The sequence below is a fragment of the Ctenocephalides felis genome, unplaced genomic scaffold (genome assembly GCF_003426905.1).
Source record: "Ctenocephalides felis isolate EL2017-DRISC unplaced genomic scaffold, ASM342690v1 CF-g0.4_SCAFFOLD_01170, whole genome shotgun sequence".
In the NCBI taxonomy this organism is placed as follows: Eukaryota; Metazoa; Arthropoda; class Insecta; order Siphonaptera; family Pulicidae; genus Ctenocephalides; species Ctenocephalides felis.
In genome coordinates, this window is record NW_020537324.1 from 87,074,227 (window position 1) to 87,101,977 (window position 27,751).

General features: G+C 26.2%; 1 protein-coding gene across 2 annotated transcripts in view; it reads left to right on the forward strand.

Moving 5' to 3' along the window:
* The first annotated feature begins 20,412 nt into the window (after positions 1 to 20,412).
* LOC113366516 overlaps positions 20,413 to 27,751 on the forward strand; it is a 21,748-nt gene continuing 14,409 nt past the window's right edge. For both annotated transcript variants that reach the window (XM_026608136.1, XM_026608137.1), the window contains exon 1: positions 20,413 to 20,571. In XM_026608136.1, the coding sequence (XP_026463921.1) occupies positions 20,418 to 20,571 (154 nt within the window). In that variant the 5' untranslated portion in view covers positions 20,413 to 20,417. The remainder of the gene's footprint in view (positions 20,572 to 27,751) is intronic.

Sequence of the window (27,751 nt, forward strand, 5' to 3'; positions counted from 1 at the left end):
TCATCTTAGAATTTTTCCGTTTAAATTAATTTAAAATTTTTATTTTCATTTAATATTTATCTTATCAAACACCTGTTACCTGTTTTTACCTGTTACGTCCTTGATAGTTCTACATTTTTTATTTTACATTTTTATTTTATGTTTCGTGATCCCTCGAGTTGATTTAATGATAGGTGTAAAAAATACAAAAAAAATCTAAATAAAAAAAATACCGAATTTAAAAAAATACAAATAGTAACTTTCTCAAGCGAGCACCGAAACAGTAGCGACAATTAGGAGGGACCCTTTTCTTATATTTACTGAAGCGTGAATAGAAAAGGGCCGAACTGGGTAAAGGGATAGAGGAAATAAATAGAAAAAATAAAAAATTTATTATTACATATTTTTGCCAAAACATAGTTTAAATATTGAAATGAAATAATTAATTTAAAATACTACTTTTTTTTCATAAATATTGCATTTTGATTTTTGATTGTCTTCCATTTATGTGATTTTTTTAATAGTTATAAAAGTAGATCAGAATTTATAAATCTTTCTATATACATATAAGAAAATTAGGATTTTTGTGATTATTTTTAAATTTTTGTGACTTAACAAATTTTCATATAATTTAGTATGAATTAGTACATTTGTGTAGTTTTTCTGAACTCGTGTTATTTGTAAATTTCTTAACTTGCGGTGAATTTTCAAGATTTTTTATATTTGTGTGATTTTTGTGTATTATGTAACTTGCGGTGAATTTGTGTGGATTTTCTTCAATTTCACGTGATTTTTGTGATTTTATGTAACTGCGGTGAATTTGCGTCATTTCTTTTATATTTTCATTATTTTGTATGAATTATACATGTACATATATACATTTTTAGACATTTATACACATTTCTAGATCATTTTAGGCATGTATACGCATTTCTTGGTATTTATATGAATTCTAGAGCATTTTAGGCATGTATAACATTTATAGACATTTACACCTTTCTTGTCATTTTTGTACATACTCGTATATAGACATTTATAATCTTTCAACACTTTTCTAAATATTTCAAGACACTTGTACTTATTTCAAGATAATTCTAAATATTTCAAGACACTTGTACTTTTTTCAAGATATTCTAAATATTTCAAACACTTGTACTTATTTCAAGATAATTTTGCACATTTCTATATATTTTAGAACACTTTCAGAACATTATAATAACATTTATAATTATTTTATTAAAAAAAATTAGAATATGTCAAGTCATTTGGATATTTTAAGGCATTCTCAAATTCTTCAAGCATTTTAGAACATTGTATGGCTTTTTAGACATGCCAAGATATTTGTGAATTTTTTTAAAGACATAGTTTAATATTTATATTTCAAGGCAATTAAGCATGTTCCGAAGCATGTTAAAATATTGCAAGATATTTCTTAAAATTTTAAGATTCTTTGGAAGATTTTAAGATTTTAGAAGAGCTTTATAAACATTTCAAGGCAAATCTACTTATTTATGTTTTGGAAGTTCGAAATTTTTTGTTCGAAATCTTATTATATAGGGGTCCCAGAATTCAACGTGAAGCCAAAACAGGATGATAGTATTGACCGTAAATGTCCTGAACAAAATATAAAAAAAAAATTATCCCATGTAGTTTGAAAATTATGAGCTTTCAAGTACAACCTAGAGCTTTCATGAAATTATGACCATTTTTAATTATTGTAGTTAATTTTTTATTAATTTTGTTCATTTAAAAAATGGAAACTGTAAACGTGAATAACATTTCTAGGACCACTGTCCAAAATAATGACACAATTGCCCCAAGTTTTCAAGAAATACATTTTTTTTATCAAACTTCGAATCTAAAAGATGTAAATCGGTCGACTTTGAAAGGCTCTCCTTTAAAAATAATGTACTAAAGTCTGTTGGCAAATTTTATCAAAAGTTTAGACATTTAATCAGGTTTGTAAAATGGTACAATATGTGATAGTTTCATAATCAAAATTTTAAGTAAAAAATAGAAAAAACCTAAATAATTTTGTTCCTACAATAGAAAAATATTCAAACTAATTTTGAGTGCGTTAGTCAGTTAATTTTATGTTCTTAATTTTTACACATTTCTAGATATTTATATACATTTTTAGACATTTATACACATTTCTAGACATTTTTACACATATTTAGTAAAAAAAGTAAATTAGGAAAAAAATATTCCATGTTGTTTGAAAATTATGAGCTTTATAGTGCAACCTAAGGCTTTGTTAAAATTGTGACCATTTTTTCGGTAATTGTGGTTAATTTCTACCAATTTGTTCATTCAAACATGGAACTGTAACCGTGAATATCATTTCTAGGACCGCGGTCAAAAATAATGACAAATAATGATAAACAGAAAGTATTATTGTGTACAAGCAATTATATATCTAAAAATAACTTAAATTCTGAAAAATCATTTTGTATTCATATTCTTAAAAAATGAATTTCTTTAAAGACTGAAATTTCTTTTAAAAGACCATTTGAGGCAAACAGAAAATTTTAGCAGATCTGTTATATTTTAATTATATATTTGTGCAATGTACTTTTGTGTGCTCATATAACCAACCATTTGTGCATTTGTGTTTATGTGAGTGAATATGTATGTATGTATGTATTATGCCTCAAAAACTGCCATTTTTGCACATTTAGCTCTGTATCTTCGAAATGGCGGGATCTGCCTTTGCCAAAAACTAATCGGGAAGTTAATAACAATGTCAAATTTTGTTGCCATAATCCTCTATCTTCTTTCGTATGTATGTATGTATGTATGTATGTACATGTGTGTCTTCTCTATCGTCTTCGTCTTTTTCCTTCTCGTTCGACTTGTACATATTGCGACGTCTAAACATTCACAAGATGAATGACCTGCGAGAAGGAATCATCGCGCCATACGAATACGAATACGAATACGATGGTCGTGGCAAAGTCAGGTAGCAAAGACGGGAACAAAACTGTTCCTTCGTTGGGAACAAAAAAAAATGAAATTCTAAAGGCGACAACCATAGAGAAAGAACGAGATAGATCGATAGAGAGACTTAGGAAGAGAGAGAGACAAGACCCATGATGTATTTATATTTACTATGGTCATTTAAATCGTTTCGGTATGATTCGGGTGAAAAAAGTATAGAAATAAAAGTATAGTATAGAAATTGTGAGAATACAGAGTGGATGAAAGAAAAAAAATGTTGTTTGTTCATTTTTGGTTATTTTGCTCAATTTGTTAAGCTTTGTAGTGCACTCATGCATTCTTAAATTGATTTCTATACAATTATACACTTTTTCACACATTTTGAAATTGTACAAATATATATCCCTGCACATGCAGGTACTTCTTCAATATATAAATATATATAAATATTTCTTATCGTATACAAGAATGATTGATTGAACAAAATACTTCTTAAACAAGTAACCATCTCGACATTAAATATAAATCTAATAGTGCATGGCATCGTGACTTGAGAAAAATTGCTGGAACTTCTCGTTCAAAACTTAAATTTTTTTTAAACTTTGAAAAATTTTGATTTTGGAGAAATTTCGAATTTGTAAAAAAATTGATTCTGTTTAAATTTAGTGTTATTTTCAAGAGTTGTTATTTTTTCCTTTATATTCATGAGTTTCAAAAAATGTATTTTTTTTAACTTCCCGTAGTTATAGTAATGAGCCGAAAATCGCAATTGAAAATTTTTACATTTCTCGACGTTTTGAAGGTTTCTGAACATTTTGGCATACCTCAGAAAAAATGGATGTGTGTGTGTATGTATGTATGTATGGATACAAATTTTCAGTCACGTTTTGGGGCGCACGGATCAACTGATTTGAATGGTTCAAAAAACATTCGATCCCTATTGATAGGGAGATGTGCTGATTAGTTTTTGGCAAAGGCGGGTCCAGCAGTTACGAAAATACAGGGCAAAGAGCGCAGAAAATACAAATCAAGTTTTTGAGAGAACGGAGTATCGCATTTGAATAATCTAAAAAACATTCAATTAGTAATGATGGGGAGAAGTGTTTATTAGTTTTTGGCAAAAGCACGCCCAGCCATTTTGAAGATACAAAGCTAAATGTATAAAAAATGGCAGTTTTTGAGAGAACTAAGCGTCCGATTTAAATGATTCAAAGAACTTTCTGCTTGTATTGACAAAACAATTATTGCTTCTGAGGATAAAAAATTCTAACATCTTTTTTTATTTTTCATAAAATATTTTTGTAATTTTGAATTACAACATAAATTGATTTATAATTCATAATTTACATTTAATTTGCTCAGATATAACAGGATAGCAAAAATAATGAAAGTTACAGTATTTGTAATAATATATTTGAAAACATTTAAAATTTCTCGAATATTTCATTACGGTACGGAAAGTTCCAGCAATTTGCCTTGAGGCACGATGCCATACACCACTAGTTTGCATTTGTTATTGAACATAATATTAATTTGCAAGAATTTCTTCAAAAATTTGCTCTAAATTTCCAATACGTTTCGACTATAGTCAGTTTTTATTCAGTAAAAGTAAAATAAATCTAAAAATTAAATTATGTAATTATATGTAAAAATGTATCAGTACTTACAATTTGTTTATCCTAATACTAAAAAAGCAAAAAAGTGAAATTATTGTATTTATAACAAAGTTTCTCAATTTTACTTTTGTTAAACGTTTCTCTAACACAGTTGATACTAATTGCTAAATGTCAATAAATAAACATAAAATGTTTATATCACACAGGGAAGTAAATATCATTGCTTTTATTCATTGCATTTATTCATTGCATTTATTCATTGCATTTTTGCAACATCCTTCGGCAAAACGCCTTTTGAATAAATTTCCTTCAAAATGTGTGAAAAAGTGTGTCTTCAAATTTATGAATAATTTAGAACCACTCGCAATAGCTAAAATTATATTTATCAAGTTTTTTAAAAAAATGTCATATAATAATATTATATTATACAATTTGTTTCAAAAATCAATCGACCTCTTCTGAAAAATTATAATTCCTTCAGCGTCTCCTTCGACAGATGTCATTTAAAATTCCTGGATTCATTTTTTGGGTTCATTTAAAATTCTACGAATGTCAATAGAATACTCACACAGCGAATGAATGTGAATGAATGAATGAATGACATTTTGTACGCAGTCGAAATAAATTTTAGTCGTAATGTCTTCCTGGTAAAAAATTAATGGTAAATAGATAGATAGGAATGGATTGAATGATCAAATGTTTTGATTTTGGTGGAAAATTTCTGGTTTGTAGAGAATTATTTTGAGTTGATTTAATAGTAGTACATTTAAGGTTTATTTATAAAATTTGTTAGGCTGTCTAGATTTTTAGTAGGACCCTCAAGTTTGTACTATTGTATTATCAGTTTTGCACATTTTTTTTTAATCACTAGTATTTCAAGTGATTTTCTAACTACATTATTAACCTGTACAGTCTTAAGATGTATATTTATTATTAGTATATTACTTTTGTATCGTATAAATAAAGTCTATATTTTTTTCAACCAAAAAGACTTTTATTAGTTTAATGGTTTCAAGTTTCTAAATTGACCTCGAATCGATAAAAAGAGCTCCGTGACATGTTTGTTCAAAATCTGTGACATTCGTACGAGATTTTTCTGATTTCTAATGCAAAAAAAGTCATTCCGAAAATTAAATATTCCAACAGTGACTCTTGACTTTTTTTCGTGTACTCGATTTGTTTATTTATTTATTTATTTAAATCGATGCGAAACTGATAGGCTTTCTAAAAGTTGGAGAAAGACGGTAGAAAATTATAAACGTCCCCAAAATATATTTTTTGGAGGCATCACAGTATTTTTTAAGGCGTGGCATTATTTTTGGAGGCCTGATAGTATTTTTAGAGCCTGGCAGAATTTTTGGAGGTCCGTCTGTTATTTTTGGAGGTCTGTCAGTACTTTCGGAGGCTTGATATTATTTCTGGAGGCTTTGACGTATCTCTGAAAGTATTTTTGCACGCTTGATAGTATTTTTTGACGCCTGACTGAATTTTTGAAAGCCTGACTGTAGTTTTGGAGGCTTGATAGTATTTCTGGAGGTATTGATAGAATTTCGGAGGCTTTGACGTATTTCTAGAAGTATTTTTGGACGCATATCGGAAGTATTTTTAGACGCTTGATAGTATTTTTGGAGGTTTGGGAGTATTTCTGGAGGCATTGACGTATTTCTGGAAGTATTTTTCGACGCATGATAGTATTTTTGGAGGTTTGAAAGTATTTTTGGAGGCTGACTGTATTTTTGAAGCCAGACTATATTTTTGGAGGTCTGACAGTTATTTTTGGAGGCCTGCCAGTTATTCTTTGAGACTTGACAGTATTTTTGGAGGCCTAGCAGTATTTTTGGAGTCTTAAGAGTGTTCTTAGAGGTGGACAGTAATTTTAAAGTCGTGGAAGTATTTTTAAAGACCTGGCCCTTTATTTTTGAGGCTTGACAGTATTTTTGGAGACCTAGCAGTTATTTCTGAGACTTGACAGTATTTTTAGAAGCCTGGCTGTATTTTTGGAGGTCTGGCAGAATTTTTGGAGGCTTGGCAGTAGTTTTGAGGTTTGATAGTATTTATAGAGGCCAGGGCATTTTCTAGAGGCTTGAAAGTATTTTTGGGAGCTTTGTAGTATTTTGGAAGCCTGGCAGTTATTTTTGAGATTTGAAAGTACTTTGGAGACTTGACAGTGTTCTTGGGGGTATGACAGTGTTTTTGGAGGTCTAACAGTATTTCTAGACATCTGTCGGTATTTCTGACAGTAATTGCTTGAGAATTGACAGAATTTTTGGAGGCCTGGTAGTATTTTTGGCGACCTGGAACTATTTTGAATACCTGACAGTATTTTGGTCAATTTTCAGCATTTTTAGAGACTTGATGGTATTCTGGACACCTGACAGTATTTGTAGAGACTTGACAGTTTTTTTTTGGAGGCCTGGCTGTGTTTTTGGAGACCTGACAACAGTTTCTGAGATCTAATAATATTTCTGAAGACCTAAAAATGTTCTTGTAGACTTGAACATATGTTTTAGAATATCTTACAGTATTTTATTCAAACTCTACAAATTTTTTGAAAAACTAGACATGTTTTTGTAACCTACACATAATTTTGCAAGAAAGTTTTGTAGTGCTACACATATTTCTGAATTAGCACTAATTTTTTGTAGATACTTTTGTGGATCTAAAACATTTGTTTTATTGAACTTGGATTATATAATTTAGAGAATTAATTAAGACAAACCTCATTCAACATTTTATTAGAAAACAGATTTTTTGGAACTCTTTGCAAATCCTAGTAATAATTTTTCACACAAATCAAGCTTCAATAGTTTTCTGAGAAAACTGGCAAATTATTATAAGTTAAATTATCCTAAAAGTACTTTTCCATTAATCATAATGAACAATTTCAATAATGATATCTGCATCGAATCAATTATTATCAATAATTGATTTTTTATCGATTTTAATTTTGGTAATGACATTGACACATTTTTACAATAATGGAAGATAAAAAATATAAGCAATATAATATATATATATATATATATATATATATATATATAAGCCGGATGTTTTTCTATAAGCTTTCGAAAAATTTTACAAGTCTTTTCTGCAACACAAAGATGTTCTAACAAAAAGGAAGTGTTAAAAAATAATACGTTTTTATGATGCCTAGAAAAACACTTCCGGATTTCTTTTGTACTACAAAAAACCGGAACTAAATAGGATTTTACCTGAAAGGTAACAAATTGAAGTAAAACTTTTAAAAGTCAGTTCAAACTTCCTAAAAACAGCTCCGAAATCTGGACGATTTTCCAAAAATCATTTTTAATTTAATATTTTTTTGATTTATAGAAGTGTTGTACTAAAATTATTTTATATATTTCTAGTGGTGTTAATTTCGAATAAATTTCTAATATAACACATTCGGTTTCGACTTTTCTATTGGGAAAGGCATTCGTGCCAGATTCCTCGGTTTTTGAAGTGTTAATGTGTTAAATAAATACTTGTAGTAAACTAAAGTACTCTTAACCGACTAAAAATAGTTTATGAGGTAATAAATATTATGTATTTATTTATTATTTGCAAAATACTAGACGGTTTTGCGAAATTTTGCAAAGAAAAAAATATGAAGATTGTAGTAATCCTTCGAAGTGGTACAAATTATTGGAAAAAGTTTTAAAATTAGTAATTTCTTCTGAAAGGTTGTTTAATTTAGTAGTAGAATTTTCTATAAATGAAGTCTTTTAAGAATATATTGTGTTCTTCATAAATATGTTTCTAAAAATTTGTACAGAGCTGAGCTTAAAAATCTGCTCAGAGTTCTAAAATCTGTACAAATCTTTCCAAAAAGTTTAGTATTTAGTTTCATTAGTAATTTTTTCTGAAATGTTCTTTAATTTAGTAGTAAAATTTTTCATATATGGAGTCTTTCAAGAATATATTTTGTCCTCCATAAATATGTTTCTAAATATTTACACAGTTCTGAATGAAATTTGTATAGAGCTGAGCATAAAAATCTGCTCAGAAATCTAAAATTTGTACAAAAATTTTCAAAAATATGCTGTAGACCTACAAAAATATGTTGTAAACCTACAAAAATATGTAAAGTTCTCGAAAAATCTATTCAGACCTCCAAAAATCTGCAAAAACCTCCAAGATCTCCAATAAAATATTTTCTTGGAATTTTTATGATGCAATCAATCTGTTGCAGTTGCGCAAGAGAAAAAAATCTATTAAAAATATATAATTATTATAAAATCGTTTCTAAAATTAAAAGATTTGCATAAAATTTATTACATAATAGTTCAAAGTGAAACTGTAGAAGATTCTGTTTAATTTTATAAAAATCTAATTAATTATAATGAATCATTTATAAATCATTCACACAGAAAATCGTTTGAACTAAACCGATAACTGCAATTAACAAGAAAAAAATCTTAAAACAAATTTTAGAAGAGACTAAGTTGATATAGGGAAATTGCGATTTTAGTATATACCTAGTTTTTCTAAGATATTATGGTGTCAGGCATTATTGTAGAATATTAAATTTGTACAAATTTGTTGAAAATTTTATTTCAATTGGACAAATATTTTAAAAGTTGCAACAAATATAATACATAAATGCCTCAGTGACTTGCTGTGTTGTGTATTAAACGACTTCGATTATTTTTTTATATTTGATTGAAATTTAAAGTATACAGAGTTGATATAGAATTCTATGATATTAGAAAATATTTTAGATAATTTAATTTTAAACAATTTTCCAAAATATTCTATATACTTTGGACAAATAGTTTTAAAGTTACATATAATATAATTAGCAAAAGCAAAAGTGACCAAAATGCAAGTTGTACTTCTTTAGTTGACTCCGATTAAAATTCTTTGTTTTCAAATGCAATTTTAGAGTATATCGAGTTGCTGTAGAGTTTATAATGTTAGAAAATATTATAGATCGTTGAATTTTAAACAAATTTGTTGAATATTTTATATATCTTAGACAAATATTTTTAAAGTTACAAGACAAACAATAAACAAATTCTATAGCAGGCTCCAATTTATGTTCTCTATTTTCAAACCATGTTTAAAGTATACCGAGTTGCTTTAGAACTTCATGATGTTAGAAAATATTATTCATTACTCAATTTAGTACAAATTTCTAGAACATTCTATATACCTTACACAAATATTTTAAAAGTTACAAGACTTATATATATTTCCTTTACCATAGGAAAATTATATCTTGCATGAACTTTACATTTAATATATCTCTCATCGGTTCTACACTCATTAACGAGGCACAGATGGTAAACTTTTAGTATTTAAATAAATATTTAAATTTATTCCATATACAACTCGATAGTAGTTGTACATGATATTACACAACATCCATATTCATCGAAAGATCATTATGCAACCTTGGTGAATACTGAGAAGAAATAAATATTTATAAATATTAATATGAATATTGAAGACTTGCCAGTAGGACAAGATGTATTGAAATTGGTAGAGAAAGAGTTGGAAATTTATAAAAAATAATAATTTGCAATAATTGTGAAGAGTTTCGAATAATAACAAACAGTGAAGCGTATGAGATTTTGTATAGACTCAGATGTGGTTATATTTTTCTTATAGTTCTTGTAACTTTCAAAGTGTTTGTCTGAGGTATATAGAATGTTAGTAAAATTTATTCAAAATTAGAGGATCAGTAATATTTTCAAACATCATAAAGCCGCCGTACGGCAATTCGGTATACTTTAAATTTAATTTGAAAGTCGATAACCTTAATAGGAGCCAACTAAGGGAGTACAACTTGCGTTTAAGTCACTTGCGTATTTTAGTATTTATTTTGTAGCTTTTGAAATATTTGTTTAAGGTATATAAAATATTCAGGTAATTCATTTGAAATTAAATTATCTATAATATTTTCTAACACGATAAAGCCCTACAGGAACTCGGTATATTTTAAATTTAATTTTAAAATAAATTAAGTTTGTATTTGATGGCCAACTAGTGTTGTGCAGTTATGTATAATATCTCGTGCACCTTTTAAACAGTTTGTCTAAATACATTAGACAATCAACAAATTTGTTGAAAATTAAATTATATATATATATATATATATATATATATTATTGTCTAATATCATAAGGCTCTACAGCAACTCTGTATACTTTAAATAGCACCCGAAAATAAAGTATGGATGCCATTGCTGTAAAAAATACACAATTTTATTATAACTCTTGAAACTTCTAAACTGTTTGTTTAATGTTAGTGTGATGTTTGACAGATTTGTTTGAAATTTAGTAATGTATAATTTTGTCTAACATTATACAACCCTACAGCAACTCGGAATACTTTAAAATTACATTTGAAAATAGACAAGTAATCTGAGCATGTATTGATACTGGATAATGAGAGAGCGTTTGTGCTTTCATATATTACATCTTTTGTAATTTTTAAACAAATTGTCTTATATTGATGAAATATTTGACAAATTTGTACAAAATTAAATTGTTTATAAAATTGTCTAAAATTGTAAGACTCTACAGCAACTCGGTATATCTTAAAATCACCTCCAAACCTACAAATTGTAATCCAGTGTAATGATTTTGTATATAACCCACAGATCGTAAACTATTGGATTAATATAAACAAAGTGTTCAGCAAATTTGTTCATAGGACCATACAGCAACTCGGTATACTTTAAAATTGCATTTGAAAATACATAAGGATATGTTCCCACATTAAGATGCAGCTTGTATAGGTATAAGGAGGAGCTTTCGAGCATTTGTTTATTGTATCTCTTTTAAACGGTTTGTTTAATTTTATTCTTATATTAGACAAATTTATGCTAAGTTGAATTGTTTACATTATTGTTTAATACCACCAAGCCTTACAGCAACTCGGTATACTTTAAAATCACCTCCAAACCTATAATTTGCATTCCAGTGCAATAATTTTAGGTTGTCAAATATCTCCCTTCCGCTTTTTTGCTCTTGGTTTATAATACAAAAAGGCGGAAGGGAGATATTTGACAACCTTATATAAGGCACAGATTGTAAACCATTAGATTAATATAAACAAAGTGTTTAGCAAATTTGTTTGAAATTAAGTAATGTAGAAAATCTAATATTTAAAATAGTAAATATAATACTTGTATTAATTCTACCATCAATTTTTCTTTCCTGTTCCTATTAAATCTTTTCTAATTCCATTAAAGTAACTGTAATTGACCATTCCGGTTGTTACACAATAATAAATTCAATAAGAGATGATTGAATGGACCAAGAAAGATAAAAGATCACTTTTAGAAGATGATCATGATCATTGAAAAAAAAAACAAGTTGAATAGATTACATATTGAACTGTTATAACAGAATAATATGGAGATGAGATGGTCCAGATTATTTATTTGAATTTGTTGGATGCATAATTAATATTAAAAGTTTGTATTGATAACTGTATAAAACTTGTTTGAAAATATATGTATATATATATATTTATTATATATATATATATATATATTATATATATATATATATATAGATTATTTAATTTCAAACAAATTCGCTATGGGCGTGATTTTAAGATTTTAAAGTATACCGATTTGCTGTAGGGTTTTGTGATGTTAGGCAATATCATAGACAATTTAATTTTGCACAAATTTATCTAATATTATATTTAAATTAGACAAAGGTTACAAGTTAAGTTACAAGAGGTTCAAAAGTTACAAGCGTTCTAATAAATATATGCACCAACAGATTTTAAGCTCTTCGATTAAACTCTATTTTCAAATGCAATTTTAAAGTATACTCAGTTGCTATAGAGTTATATGTTATTAGACTATATTATAAATTATATTATTTAAAACAAATTTGTTGAACATTTCATTGATATTAAGCAAACGGTTTAGAAAATACAAAAGCCATAGCAAAAATGTGTACTTTTTAAGAACGACTTCTATATAATAATAATCATATATATATACATATGTATATAAAAATACATATGTATAATAATAATCATATTACAAAATAAGTGCATAATTGAGGTGGATAACATTCAGTTACATTCTTATAATAATTGAGTACAAAATTAAATAATTGAATACAAAATACTTATATTAAACAGTTTTACAATACATATTAAATTATTTACTACGGTCTGTTTACAAGTAAAAAAAAATATTATCACTTTTAAAAGAAACTGTTATATTAGCATTTACTTTTTTGCAATATGAGTTTTTGATAAAAATAACGAGAAATATAAAGCTTTAGGCTATTCTAAAATTTTTTTTACATTATTTCATACAATTAATGATTTTATCGTTCCATCAAATTTATAATTTTTGTATTTCCAAAGCAAATTATAATTTTTTTGTAAAGGACTTTTCTTTACAATTGTAATGCCTATCGTCGATATTGAAGTAAGTTATTTTACCTTTAAGCAAAAAATATATGAAATTATACATACATTCATATATATAATTATATATATATATATATTTGTGTATATATAAGTATATAATATTATGTAATATTCTAATTAGTTTCTTTATTGTTCTCATAAAGGTGTCGCGACATTGCATGTCTTTCTGTCTTATACAAAGAAATTAGTGCAATGCCTCTTTCACCTGTGCATACATAGAAAAAAATACATATATATGTATATATACATATATTTATGTATATATACGTGTATATTTCTTTGTTTGTGCAAGTGCAAAGAAACGTGAGAAAAGAAAAAACAGTTGCTTTTGGTGAGAAGTGTAACTTAGTCGGTTTTTTATTGCTTGTTAAATGTATATAAATATAATTTATGTGTATATACACTTATTTTACACAAAAATATTATATATATATATATATATATAAATATATATATGTAATACAAAATTATCCTAAATTTTTTTGAAGTACTTACTTTTAACATCATCAACTATTAGAACATTTAATATGTAATTGATGATATGCAACTAAATGCACTTTTATTAATAAATACAAATAATTCATATTTTGACAAATAATTGACTTTTCAACTAATTTTATCTATTTATATTTATAAAATAAATAGAAAATCTCATGTTATAATAAATAGTAATATATTACCAAAATTGTGCTAAAATGTCCCTAAAAATTATTTTCAAAAATATTGTAATAGAATATTTTAATGAATTTTACAATAGACGATTTTTAATTAATTTATTAAGTATTTATTATTTTTTTGTAAAATCTAAAATTCATTAACATAAATTCAATACATTTTTAAAATCCATTCAGATTTTTGGAATTATTTGTAAATTAATATTGATAATTCGAATTATTTCGTATTTATTAACAAAAGTATATTTTAGTTAGGTCATCAACTATATATATATATATATATATATATTAAAAAGTTTTTTTTCTAAAAACTTGTACAGATATTATTCACCAATTCTTTTATTTAAAACTGTAATTATTAATATTTTTATTCAATAAAAAAAAAAAAAATTTATGAAAATGTTCATAAATAGTATTGAAATGATGATTGCCCATCACATTCAAATATCAATTCTGTGAATTTTGATAAAACACACAGCAAAGCGTGGCCGGGCACACTAGTATATATATATATATATATATATATATATATATAAATAAATATAATTTTTAGTGTGGGTGTCTGTAAAAAGCAGAGTGTTTTAAAATTACTCAAACTGTCCACCCACAAAAAGCGTATGGACACATCTGGAGATTTATTACGAAATAAATCAATGTACATCAAAATTGATATATATATATATATTATATATATATATATATATATATATATTAAGAAATCAATCAACTTTTTGTACTGGAAGATAATTTGTTACTCAATAAAAATCGTATTATTCATACGTCAACTTTTTTAGACTTTCTTCAAATTATATAATTAATATATATTGAATATGACACTCTATAATTAAAATATTTATTTTAAAATATAATTGAACGTTTTTAAATTTAAAATTGTAAAATTTATCATATTTGTTTACGTAATTTTACAATTTTAAAATTGTTTTACATAATTTCGAATGCCATAAGTTTGTTATTCCAAATACTCTAGCCACAAATAAATATTTTCTTATTCTTGGTACGGAACCCTGTTTGAATTCATACAACTCAAGTATGTATTTTACTACAAAGTGTTAACAAGATATTATATTTGCATTTCCAAGAATAATTATCTTTGTTTTTTTCCTATTTTTGCAACATTTAATGTTAAAATGTGCAAATTTTCACAAGTCACGTACAGACGTTGCATTTTGCAAAATGCAAAGAAAAATTGTGAAATATGTATTTACTTTTAGAAATATTTAAATAGTTAGCAGAAAGATAAATAACATACAGGAGTTGTTTTTTATTAAAAATAGATAGAAGACTGGAAGGATTTTTACTCAATAAAAAAAAATAACAAAGGCAAAGAAAATAGACACACTCTAAAATAAGGACAAAATTTGTTGGATATTTATTTTTTCACATACAAAGAGTTATAGAAAATTACTAGTAATTTATTTCTAAACTAAAGAAATTTATACAAGGATTATTATGATATACAATATATAAATTAGTACAGAAAGATAAATAACATACAGAAGTCGTTTTTTAAAAATCAAATAAAAGGCTGGAATGATTTTTACTCAAAAAAATTAAATTAATAAACAAAGCTGAAGAAAATAGACAAACTCAAAAAATTAAGACAAACTTTGTTGAAGATTTACATTTCTAAAAACAAAGAGTTAACAGAAAATTGCTCGTAATTTATATCTTATTATCTTTATAGACTATAACTAGAAAAAAATAATAATGATTAAAAATGTAATTTTATAATTTAAATAGAACCCTAGTAAAGTTTTTTATTCAAAAAACCAAGAAAAGACGAGGGACGATTGAAGTAAAGTGAAGTAAATTTGAAACTGAAGTGAATTTTTAAATTGGAGTCAAGTGTACTAAAAACATGTTTAAATTAATATATAAACCTATTTTGTTATAAAAATCTAAAAAACCGTCAAAATATATGATGCAAAGCCTTACAATCTAATAAAATATCATAAATTGCAAAAAATCTTAAAAATCTCTAAAAAAGTATTTTTTTTGCCAAATTTATATTTTTTTGAAGTTTAAAATATCTTATACAATTATTCACTATTGAGACTTGTTCTGTTAAATATTAGCTGGCATTTATTTAAAAAAAATAAAATTAAAGTAGCAAGAATATTTCTTATATTATCTTTATTCCAAAGTCAACTTTTACACTTGGTTTTAAACAAACTGGTTTATTATTCAGACTTGTCTTTAAAATAATAATAATATTCAACTTTTTGAATGTCAATCGTGTAATTTCTCTTTTGCAAATAAGACAAGACCAGACAACTTGACTTGTAGACTTAAAAATTGTCCATGAGCCACATTTGTGCAAAATTTTAATAAAAAAGATAATACTTTATTTAAAAATGTACTTAGTTATATGTATAAAACTATTAAAAATACCTCTACAACTCTATATCTATTTATAAAAATTATATATTTACTCTATATTTGAAAAATCACATCATGTATCCTATTAGAATTTGTTGGTCTTCCTTAGAGTCCATGTTTCTGATCCCTGAAGAACCAAAATTAAAAAAAAGTCCTTCAGATCACTTTGATGATCAGTACAATCCTTTTTTATTTTCCAATTTACTATTAAATTTGTGAATTTCTTAGAATCCATGTCTCTGATATTTATTATATATGTATGTGTATATATGTTTCAGATGACCTTAATTACGTAATGACTGATTTTTTTTAATATGATTATTCATTAAAAGTGATTGTTGTAAACTTGAAAATTGTCTAACTGCTTTTTTTCTCACATATATCAGAAGAAAAAATGTGTTATCCGAATTGAAACGAGTTGTCTGAGAGCTGGGAGAAAAAAATACTAAGTATAAATTAAACTTTTTGAAAAAAGTCTGAAAAAAATATAGTTTAAAAATAAAATAAAATCTATTGATTTTTTCGTATATATTCACTAATGAAATATTCATGAAATAATTTTTTTAATTAAGTAATAGAAAATTAAATTAAATAAGATATAAATATAAATTAAGAGTGTTATTAGTTTTTAAAATTATACCAAATGCAAACACAGTTTTCTTTTCTACAATTTTTGAACTTAAAATAAAAATATATAAGTTTAAATATTTAATTTAATTTGATTTTTTTGGACTAACTTTATGGACGCCCACATTTTTGTTTAACACGTTTTAATCGATTTTAAATTTGGCACTAACTTTATGGATTTGTTAATTAATAATTGCTATAAACAAAGAAAAATATCGTCTACGATCTATTTAACACGTTTTTTTTCCATTTTAAATTTTGGAACTAACTTCATGGACTTTAACTCTACTTTTTCCAATTGTCAATTTATTTCCTAAGTGTTTTTACTCTAAATTAATTTAATACAAGTCATATTGTTTTTCAAATTAATGTGTTATTGTTTTTTATATTAATTTTATTCTCTGAGTAAAATTTTCCACCAGAGCCCCGTCTATTTCAAGATGCCAGAAATTCATGAGAACCAAAAAGCCGTAACCTAACATTTGTTGCAAAGTCAATTAATTATCAAATAAAAATGTTAATTAGTGATGAGAATTATTTTTAATGCTTACGAAAAATTATATAATATAATTGTGCATTATGAATTAATGAATGTATTTGGCAAGGTGACCCATAATATAAATATATATATTTATATGTATATATAAATATAACATATATATATATATATATATATATATATATACAACTTTTATTATTTATATATTTTGCATATATTTTGCAACAAAAAAAAATTATTAATAATATAGAAATTTAAAGTTATTTATAATTATTGAATATAACACACAAATATATTGCTAATTGAATTCAGAATTATGTTAGAAAAATATTATACTAAATTGGAGACACTTTTTCGGAATTTTCTCTATAGCTTGGAAAGTTCTTCGGGGATACGATAACTAATTCCCTTAACTAAAAACTAGATTAAATGTACTATTTTCTCTAATTATTACTTTTATAAACTCTCATACAAAAAATAAAAATAAATTGAATTGAAATGCAAACTCATAATGCCCTAATGGATTACATATGATTTTGAGACAGAATTTTAGCCATAACTTGAAATTTTTCTTCAAGACTTTACAACTAATTGACTGTACTAAAATCTAGATAAAATGTACTATTTTTTCCAATTATTACTTTAATAAACTCTCATACAAAAAATGTAATTAAATTTAATTGAAATGCAAACTCCTAATGCCCTAATTGATTACATATGATTTTGAGAAAGAATTTTGGCCATAACTTGAAAATTTTCTTCAAATTTTCACAACTAATTGATTGTACTAAAATCTAGATAAAACTTACTATTTTCTCCAATTATTACTTTTATAAACTCTCATACAAAAAATTAAATTAAATTTAATTGAAATGCAAACTTCTAATGCCCTAATGAATTACATATGATTTTGAGACAGAATTTTAGCCATAACTTGAAATTTTTCTTCAAGACTTTACAACTAATTGACTGTACTAAAATCTAGATAAAATGTACTATTTTTTCCAATTATTACTTTAATAAACTCTCATACAAAAAATGTAATTAAATTTAATTGAAATGCAAACTCCTAATGCCCTAATTGATTACATATGATTTTGAGAAGAATTTTGGCCATAACTTGAAAATTTTCTTCAAATTTTCACAACTAATTGATTGTACTAAATCTAGATAAAACTTACTATTTTCTCCAATATTACTTTTATAAACTCTCATACAAAAAATTAAATTAAATTTAATTGAAATGCAAACTTCTAATGCCCTAATGAATTACATATGATTTTGAGACAGAATTTTAGCCATAACTTGAAAATTTTCTTCAAGACTTTACAACTAATTGACTGTACTAAAATCTAGATAAAATTTACTATTTTTTACTATTAACACTTTTACACACTTTCATACAAAAAAGTCATAAATAGGTATCTCTCTTTTTTTTTATATATGATTTATTGGCTTTATAAGCTAGTACATTAGCCATATACTAAATCTCCCATTTTAACCAATAGTAGTTTTAATTTTAGTATGAGGGCAAATACTGCAATTTATAGCAAATGATAGTAAATAATATTGAATAGTTAAAGTTTAATGTTAAGTAGATACTTAAATAAATAAATTTATATATATATATATATATATACAAGTACAATTTGCCTGCAAGCTAAAGTTCATATGAATTCTTTACTCGGTTTTACTTTCTCTTAAATACTTCATCAGTTTCTCTTTCCTATGACCTCAAAATAATATTATATACCTGAATATATATATATATATATAATTATTTATAAATATATACATACAAATAAATGGCAATTTTACAATTTAGTACAACACGCACAAATCTGACATAGAAATTCCTAGAGATTTTTTTGCAATATTTAGATTTAAATTTAGTTCTATATATATATACAGATAATATTGTTTATTATTTAGTTTTGTAGACTTAACTCTTCGCTTTTTTCCAACAATTTTTATTTTGGCACTTTTGAAAAAATAAAATTCAAAAAAAAAAATAGAAAAACATTCACCAAAAATTAATATGTACTAAAATAGATATATAATTTGTAGATTGAATTTAATTTATTTTTTTAAGCATTAAGTATAAAATTTCTACATACAAACACTTCATTTATCAATTATATAATCCTACTGCTTTTGTTTGATTTATTTTACTTGATTGTTTTATATTTGTAACAAATTAAATTTCTTTTCTAAATGAATTCCCTGTATTTATTCATGTGAAAACATTGACCTGAATAATTTAAGATAAAATTTTAAATTAAGATTTGTCAACGAGATGAAAGAAAGTGTCAATTTCACTTTGACACAAAAAATTTATATGAAGAGTGACACTAAATCGAATAAAAATTATAAAGTATCGATAATAAATTATTTTTTTGACAAAATATTGGTAATATAAAATGAGTTATTTATATATTTATATATATATATATATATATATATATATATAACAAATCTTTAGCAATAAATTACTTTTCATGTCGTGCAATGTTTCTTGCAAGTTTTCGCTTTCAGAACTTGTACTTGTTAATTAATCATACAAAATCAATTATCTAGAATTTTTTATTCATTTATAGATCTCTAAAAAAAGTAAAAACATGCGGAAAATTAATAATACGAGAAATGTTCAATTTCACTTCAATAATAAAAACTATACAATCACGAAACAAACTAAAATTAGTAAAATATTTTTTGTGTTCTCTGAACGTTTATTTTACACCGAATTGTTGTAGGATAATATGATGTTATACAATATTTTAAATTGTTTAATTTCGAACAAATTTGCCAAATATACCTTTTGTCTACAAAGTTTAGTTTAAAAGTTACTATAAATGCAACCAAATCCTCAATTTGTATATAACATCAAAAACCCTCAGTGTACGCGTTTCTCTCGCACCTGATTGCTTATTTTATAATATAATAATAAACTATATTCATCATTTAAGTTGTTTATAATATAATCAACTAAAATTATGTGTGAATTCTTTTTTTATCGTTGTCACAAAACTGAGAAACGAATTCGAATGTTATTCGGTGAAATAAATTTCTTTTGCCCACACGTTTCTGTCCATTTTTGGCAAATTGTGTGGGTACTAAAGAAATTTATTGGCAACAGTGAAATTTAGAATTAAATTTAAACAAAAATCCAATAATTTCAAGCAAAAGCATATAACATTAATATTAAAAATATACAAAACGTAGCTATTGTATGGAAGCTTGTCTGATTTTTATTTTAATTTTTCTTTTAGAAAAATGAAATGGTTCAAAAAAAGCGGTGACACACCCCGTCTCCTAAGTCTCTCACCTTTGCGAGTCGACCAATCGGAGCAGAGGTTGCTGGTGACTCCATCTATGAGCGGCAACGATGAAGTTGCAAGACCTTCGCACAGTCGAAGATCACGAATAGGTAAATTTGATTCAAAATATCTCGAAAATTATTAAAGATAGTGAAAAACGTTTAAAGAAAACTAGATGTAGAATTGTATGCTTAATTTTTTAGTTTGTACACTTTTGGTGTATGTTTGTTAGTTTTTGCGGGATTTTGCAAAATGTAAAATGTTGCACCGGGAAGAAGCAAGGATTGCATAAAGTCTTCTGGTGATATCTCCATAATTAGCAAAAATATTTCAAAACGTTATATGAGGCAATAATATACAATTTTATGCTGTATACGTTCGTCTTGGACAATTTTTATATTAAACTTATAATTTTGGCAATATATCAATAATTATAAAAACTCACATGGTGCTTAGCATCTGTTTTGAAGTGAATGTCAAGGTTTTAAATCAAAATTTGTTATACTTACCTAAAAACTTTTAAAGACTAATTTGTGTAGAATTTTATGCTTAATATTTATTTCTTTAACATTAATTACCTTAATTTGCAAAATCTTACAAAATGTAAAAATTTGTACCAAGCAGGTGCAAGGATTGCATAAACTCTTTTGTTGATATCTCGATATTTAAGAAAAATATTATAAAACGTTATATGAGGCCATAATAAGAAAAATATGCTGTATAAGTTTGTCTTTAGTGATTTTAATATACAACTTATACTTTTTGCAATATATTGAAAAATTCATTTATATTTCTATGACGTTAAAACTCACCTTAAACAAATAGTTTTAGTTTGCGTTTAAAATTTTTCTGATAATTTTAAATAGACGCAATAGATAATTTTTCTTATCATTTTTGTATGACTAACAGAAGATAAAATTGTTTATAATATTTAGCAACAAAAACACTTGTCTTTAATTATTTGTGCGGATATAAATTATCGCTTTTAAAATTCTATTAGTCATTTAATTTCAAGGTTGTGTTTTTGTCTGTAATTTTTTCTTATCAGACGGAAGCGTTTATAATTATCATGTAATATGTATGTACATATATATATATATATATATATATATATATATACACACACATATATATATATATATATTAGACATTTACAAATAAATATCCTACAAAATAATAACTATCCCCTTTCCACTATTTATTATCGATTTCATCGCGATTTATGATCGATTTCTCGTGACTTATCGCCTCATATCGCCATATATCGACATATCGATAACCATAAATACAAATATCGATGTATCGATAACTATAAATACAAATATCGATATCCGTTTGCAAATAGAATCGAAATCGTTTGCAGTTTGTTCAGAAAACGCGAACAAATCCGTTATGTCGTAAAATCTTGTGATTCAACTGGTTTTGTATTTTATATCTTATTCGATATAAAATACTGAGTCATCGGATTCCTTCACTAGAAATTGTGTTTATTTATAAAATATTGGTTATATAATGTTTTTTTGTGCGGTTTGTTGGAAATCGTTGCGCACTGAGGGTTGGAGGAAGACACAACATTTTTGTTCTGGGCCTGGTACGCGTTTGCAAAATTTTAGGATAAATTTTAGACTTACAGTATTTTTGTATTAGACAGGTTTGTAGTAGATAGAATTACAATCAGTTTCTGTATTATAAGTTTTGTCGTAACTATAATAGTTTTTACACAATGTTGAAAAGAGTAGGAAGATCGAGATTAAGTTGCTTGTGCACATTTTATGCCCCTATTTGCTGTATGTTTTGTATTTTTGACCGGTACGCCCAATTTTTATAAAATATTCGGCAATTTTGTACAAAATTAAACCGTTGACAATATTGTCTAACATCATAACAATCTGCAGCAACTCGGTATACTCTAAAATTGCAATACAAAACCTAAATGCAAAATTTTAATTCCTCACATTTTGTATCCCTATTTGCTGCATCTTTTGTATCTTCTGAACGGTACATCCAATTTTAATAAAACATTCGACAAATTTGTTTAAAATTAAACATTTTACAATATTGTCTAACATCATAATGCTCTACAGCAACTCGGTATACTCTAAAATTGCAATACAAAACCGAAATGCAAGATTTTAATTCCTCACGCTTTGTACCCTTATTTGCTGCATTTTTTATATATTCCCGAAGGGTTAATCCAATTTTAACGAAATATTCGACAAATTTTTACAAAAGAAGCCGTTAACAATATTGTCTACCATCATTTAACTCTACAGCAACTCGGTATACTCTAAAATTACAATACAAAATCTAAATGCAAAATTTTATTTCTTCACATTTTGTGTCCTTATTTGGTGCATCTTTTGCAACTTTTGAACAGTATATCCAATTTCAATGAAATATTCGACAAATATGTACAAAATTAAATAATATACAATATTCTAAAACATCATTATGCTCTACAGCAACTCGGTATACTTTAAAATTGCAATACAAAATCTAAATGCAAGATTTTAATTCCTCACGCTTTGTGCCCCTATTTGCTGCTTTTTGGTATCTTTTGAACAGTACATCCAATTTTAATGAAATATTCGACAAATTTGTTTAAAATAAAAAAACAATATACAATAATGTCTAACATCATAACACTCTACAGCAACTTCGTATACCTTAAACCTCTAAAATTGCAATCCGTTATTCAACTTATCCATCTACATCATCTTGCATCATTTTTCACACACGTCAGTCGGTTTTTTCTGTGTCTTTTGCAAGAGAGTAAAAGGTAAAAAGTGTAAAAAAGTAAATTGAGTAAAAAAATGACAGAAATAATTATGAAGACGATCCCAGGAGCAATAAAATACAAAATGACCGCAGACACAAGAAGGTAAATCGTCGAGATCCTGTTTAGGCGGAAACTGTAACAGCTTTTTGTTTATTTATTTCTTTTGCCAACGAGAAAATTATTATTTCATAGGATGACATGGATAAGAAATTATATGAAATTGAAAGATGATTTGTTGTGAATGTAACTAGTGGTGTATGAGGATTTTTGCTAGTGTCTCCTGCACTTTCAATCTTATTTCATTTGTCTTGGTAATTTTACCAATTTTTCTATAATTTTTTTTCCAGATCAATCTGGTGGCACCTGGTCACCAAGAAAATCCTCCTCCAATTGCTACCGAATCAACAATACGACATCAACATCATCATCAACATCAAACGATGTTGTCAACCTAAATTCCAGTTACCATTTGTCAAGTCAACAAAAATCTAAAACTTTGAATGCCTTGTTGACGAATCGTCAACAAAGTGTTGAAGAAGACTTTCAGAACTTCCAGAAAACTCACCAGAGAAAAACTTTGGAGAGGAGTGGTAATTTGGAAAAAAGGAGTTTTGGGGATGAAGATAAAAGTGAGTTAGATGGTAGGTAAAAAGATGAAAGAAATAATTTTTTGGTTTTGGTTGAAATTTAAGGAGATTTTTGGATTCTAGGAGCAAAAAATGAGTTTTTAGCTTATTTTGGGCTTCAAATAGTTTTTCTTTGTCAATTTTTATAATTTTATTTTTTATTTTTTAGATCCTGATGGTTCCTTAAAAATCGGCGACATCCACAACCTCCTACACACAAGTACACCAAAATCTAAAGTCAAAATCGATTCCTTGTGCTTCACTGCTAAATTAAAATCAATGTCCGACAGGTATGTAACAAATGTATATAGTTTGTTGAATTCATTGTAACTTTTGAACCGTTTGCTGATTAGTATGAAGTGTTCAGGAAATTTATTTGAAATTGAATAATCTACGATATTGTTGAATATTATAAAGTTGTAGATCAACTCGGTTTACTTCAAAATTGCAATTGAAAATACACAAGTAGTATGAGATCAATAAAGTACATGTAACTTTTGTAGCGTTCGTAGATCTCAAACTATTTGGTTTATGTTAATGATGTGTTTGGAAAATTTGTTTAAAATTTAATAGGCCAAAATATTTTCTAACATTATGATGACCTAGAGCAACTCGGTATACTTTAAAATTGCAATTGAAAATGCATAAGTAGTACCTGAGTGCTAGAAGTGCATTTATCTACTATATATCGCTTGTAGATCTTAAACCATTCGATTTGCATTGATGATGTATTCAATAGATTTGTTTATAATTAAATATTGAACAAATTTTGTTAATAATAAAATTTGCTGAAGTTACTTGTTCTGCTTTAAAATTGCTGTTGAAAATATAAAATTAGTGTGAGCATTCTAAGAGTGCAATTAAACACGTGGATTTTATTTGATCAAGTTGCGTGTAATCCCGTGTAATGTTTTTTTTAAATATATATATATATATATATATATATATATATATTAATATTTAACATTTATCTATTACTACGGTACATTCTGCATATTTGCAAAACAAGTCGGCGGCAATTAATTAAAATAATATTTGCCGCCGCGGTTATTCCGAATATTTCCGATAAGGAATTTAGATAGAGTTCTACGATACGAAAACAAAAAACACCCGAAGACTGTTATTAAAATTGTCTGTTATTAAAATATTAATAACAGAATTTATGACGGAATTAAATTCATGCATAAACATAGGTAATAAATAGTATCGATTAATTGCTTTGAGAATATTTTGCATTAAAATTTTGTTATGGTGTTATGTAACTGTTAAATGAGAGGATAGTAGAATTAATTATTTTGTTTATATTTAAAAAATAAGTGCAATTTATGGAACTGTTTTGGTCTTAAGAAAACTATCTTCTGTATGCACCTATTTACAAATCAGATTTATGAGTACTGTAGTTCCATATTAGAAGTCGATTTAGGAGTTTATCAAATTACTCTAGATTGTTTTGTTGTTAACAAAAAATGTTTATTATTCAATTCTGAATCAATCTGCCATATGCACCATTCATGCTAACCGAATGGTTTAAGATCTACAAACGATATAAACAATGAATGCACTTTTTCATTCTAGTTAATTCCAGAACACTTCTACGTACAATTCAGAATTATTAGTAATATAGTTCCATATTCGACATTGATTTAAAAGTATACAGAGTTGTTCTAGAGCATCATGTTATTAACAAAACTTATTTATTATTCAATTCTGAATAAATTTGCCATATACACCATTAATGCTAATCGAATGGTTTGAGATTTTCAAACGACATGAGCAATGAATGCACGTACTCTCTCATACTATTTGTGTATATTCATTTGCAATTTTAAAGAACACCAAGTCGCTTTAGGGTTTTGTCATATCAGAAAATATTATAGACCGTTCAATTTTACACAAATTTTTCCTAAAACACCATTCATATTAATCAAATAGTTTAGGAACAATCAACAATACTACATATGAATGCACTTTCAATTGCTCATTTCAATTTAGTATTTTCAATTGCAATTTTAAAGCACATCAAGTTGCTGTAGGGCTTTATAATATTAGAAAATATTATGTACTATTCAATTTTACACAAACTTTACTAACACATTATGCATAAAAAACGCATGTTTTAAAAGATACATGATATATAACAGACGAGTGTTCGATACTACATATAAAGTAGTAGTAGGATAAAGTTGCTCCTTACTATAAACATTACAGCGGGTCAAATTTATGAAAATGCATGTGGGGTCTCGTTTGAAAGGTCTCGATGAGCACTTGACGAATATCAATATTAAAAATAATTTTTACAAAATTAAATAAATTATTTGTAAATATGTAATAAATTAGAAGTTATTTGTAATCTTATTTTTCTTACATGTTTATTTAATTTTTTATCTAATTGTTATTACTTTATTTATGTAAATTTTTGTCATTATTTATTAAATTATACTCTGACTTATTATATTTGATTATTTATTAATTTTATATTTATTTATTTCGTAATAACTTTAGTGTGAATTTTTTATTGAATATTTTTTGTAATAAATTTATTGCAAGTTTTTTTTTTAAATTTAAAGGTTTTTTTAAAAAACTTATTGAATATCCCAATGCAGATTTTGTGTTATATATTATACAAAAACATCTAAATATTTCTTGCATATAAATTATTCATATTTGACCGTTTGTTCCAATTAATTTTGCTCGTAGATTAAAAATCGCGTTATTTGCTAATCTCGTGACAGAGATTGTGTGTCAGTACTTTTGCATATATTAATATTTATATTGATATTAATAATTGCAAATATTTATTATTTGAATAACAGTTTTTGTGCAACAGAACGAGAAATCATATTTGATCAACTGTTGAGGAACGGACTAATGACGGTACTGTGTTTCTAATTAAAATATAAATGTGTAGGTATATAGATATATATATATATACATATATATATACATATATATATATAATGATATATATAATAATTTCTCAGCAACCTCTGGGTTAGCACCAGTATTTCAAGACTAAACTGTGGCCAAATCGGTTCAGCCGTTTTCGAGTTTTATCGAATCTTTTTATATATACAACAAAAAATAAATAATAAAAACAAACTTAGGCTCTAAATTAAATCAAGAATTTTTTTATCTATGTATTTTTTTTCTCCTTAGGTATCTCAAAGCATCCACCCACAGAATCTTGGCAAAGTTGTACCGCCAGCAAAATTCAACAGAATACGATTTAACGACTTTAGACTCTTCGACAACTAATGACCAACCTGATGATCATCCTGGACGAACCAGGACAAACATTGCACCTAATAATTCAGGAATCTCTAATATCAGTCACCGGAGAAAACGAGGGACTGCCAAATTGAGGAGCTTTTCATATGGAGCTTTACCAGGTAAAATGATAATGGTCTTTTGGTAATAGACAAAGGATGATCATCATTTGATCCTTGGTTTTGGTTTTTTAGGTGTCGAGGAATTCCGCAAAAGCGAATTTATGTTCACAGATACCTCCAGGACTGAAGACAACTCCGGTGCTTCAAATTTGTTTGACAAAACTGCAAACAAATCAGAAGATCCTAGTACAGACTATTTGGATACAAGACTTCAACAAGAAGCAACTGATCAAGGTAAGCTCTAATTTACCAACCACTTGCACAATTTTACCTATGTCTTTTATCCAGAATTTTGCAAGAGCCTCAAGGCAAGGTTTTAAATAAAAACTTCCTTTGCAAACAATTTATTTATCTATTTTCCAGATTTTGCAAGAGCCTCAAGTGCATCCTTTGATAGAACAAGGCAGCAATTTGAGGACTATTCTGAAGGAGCGACTTCAAATTTCTTTGCTGGTAAAAAGAAACCAATGAAGACTGTGATAGTGGTATAATGGTA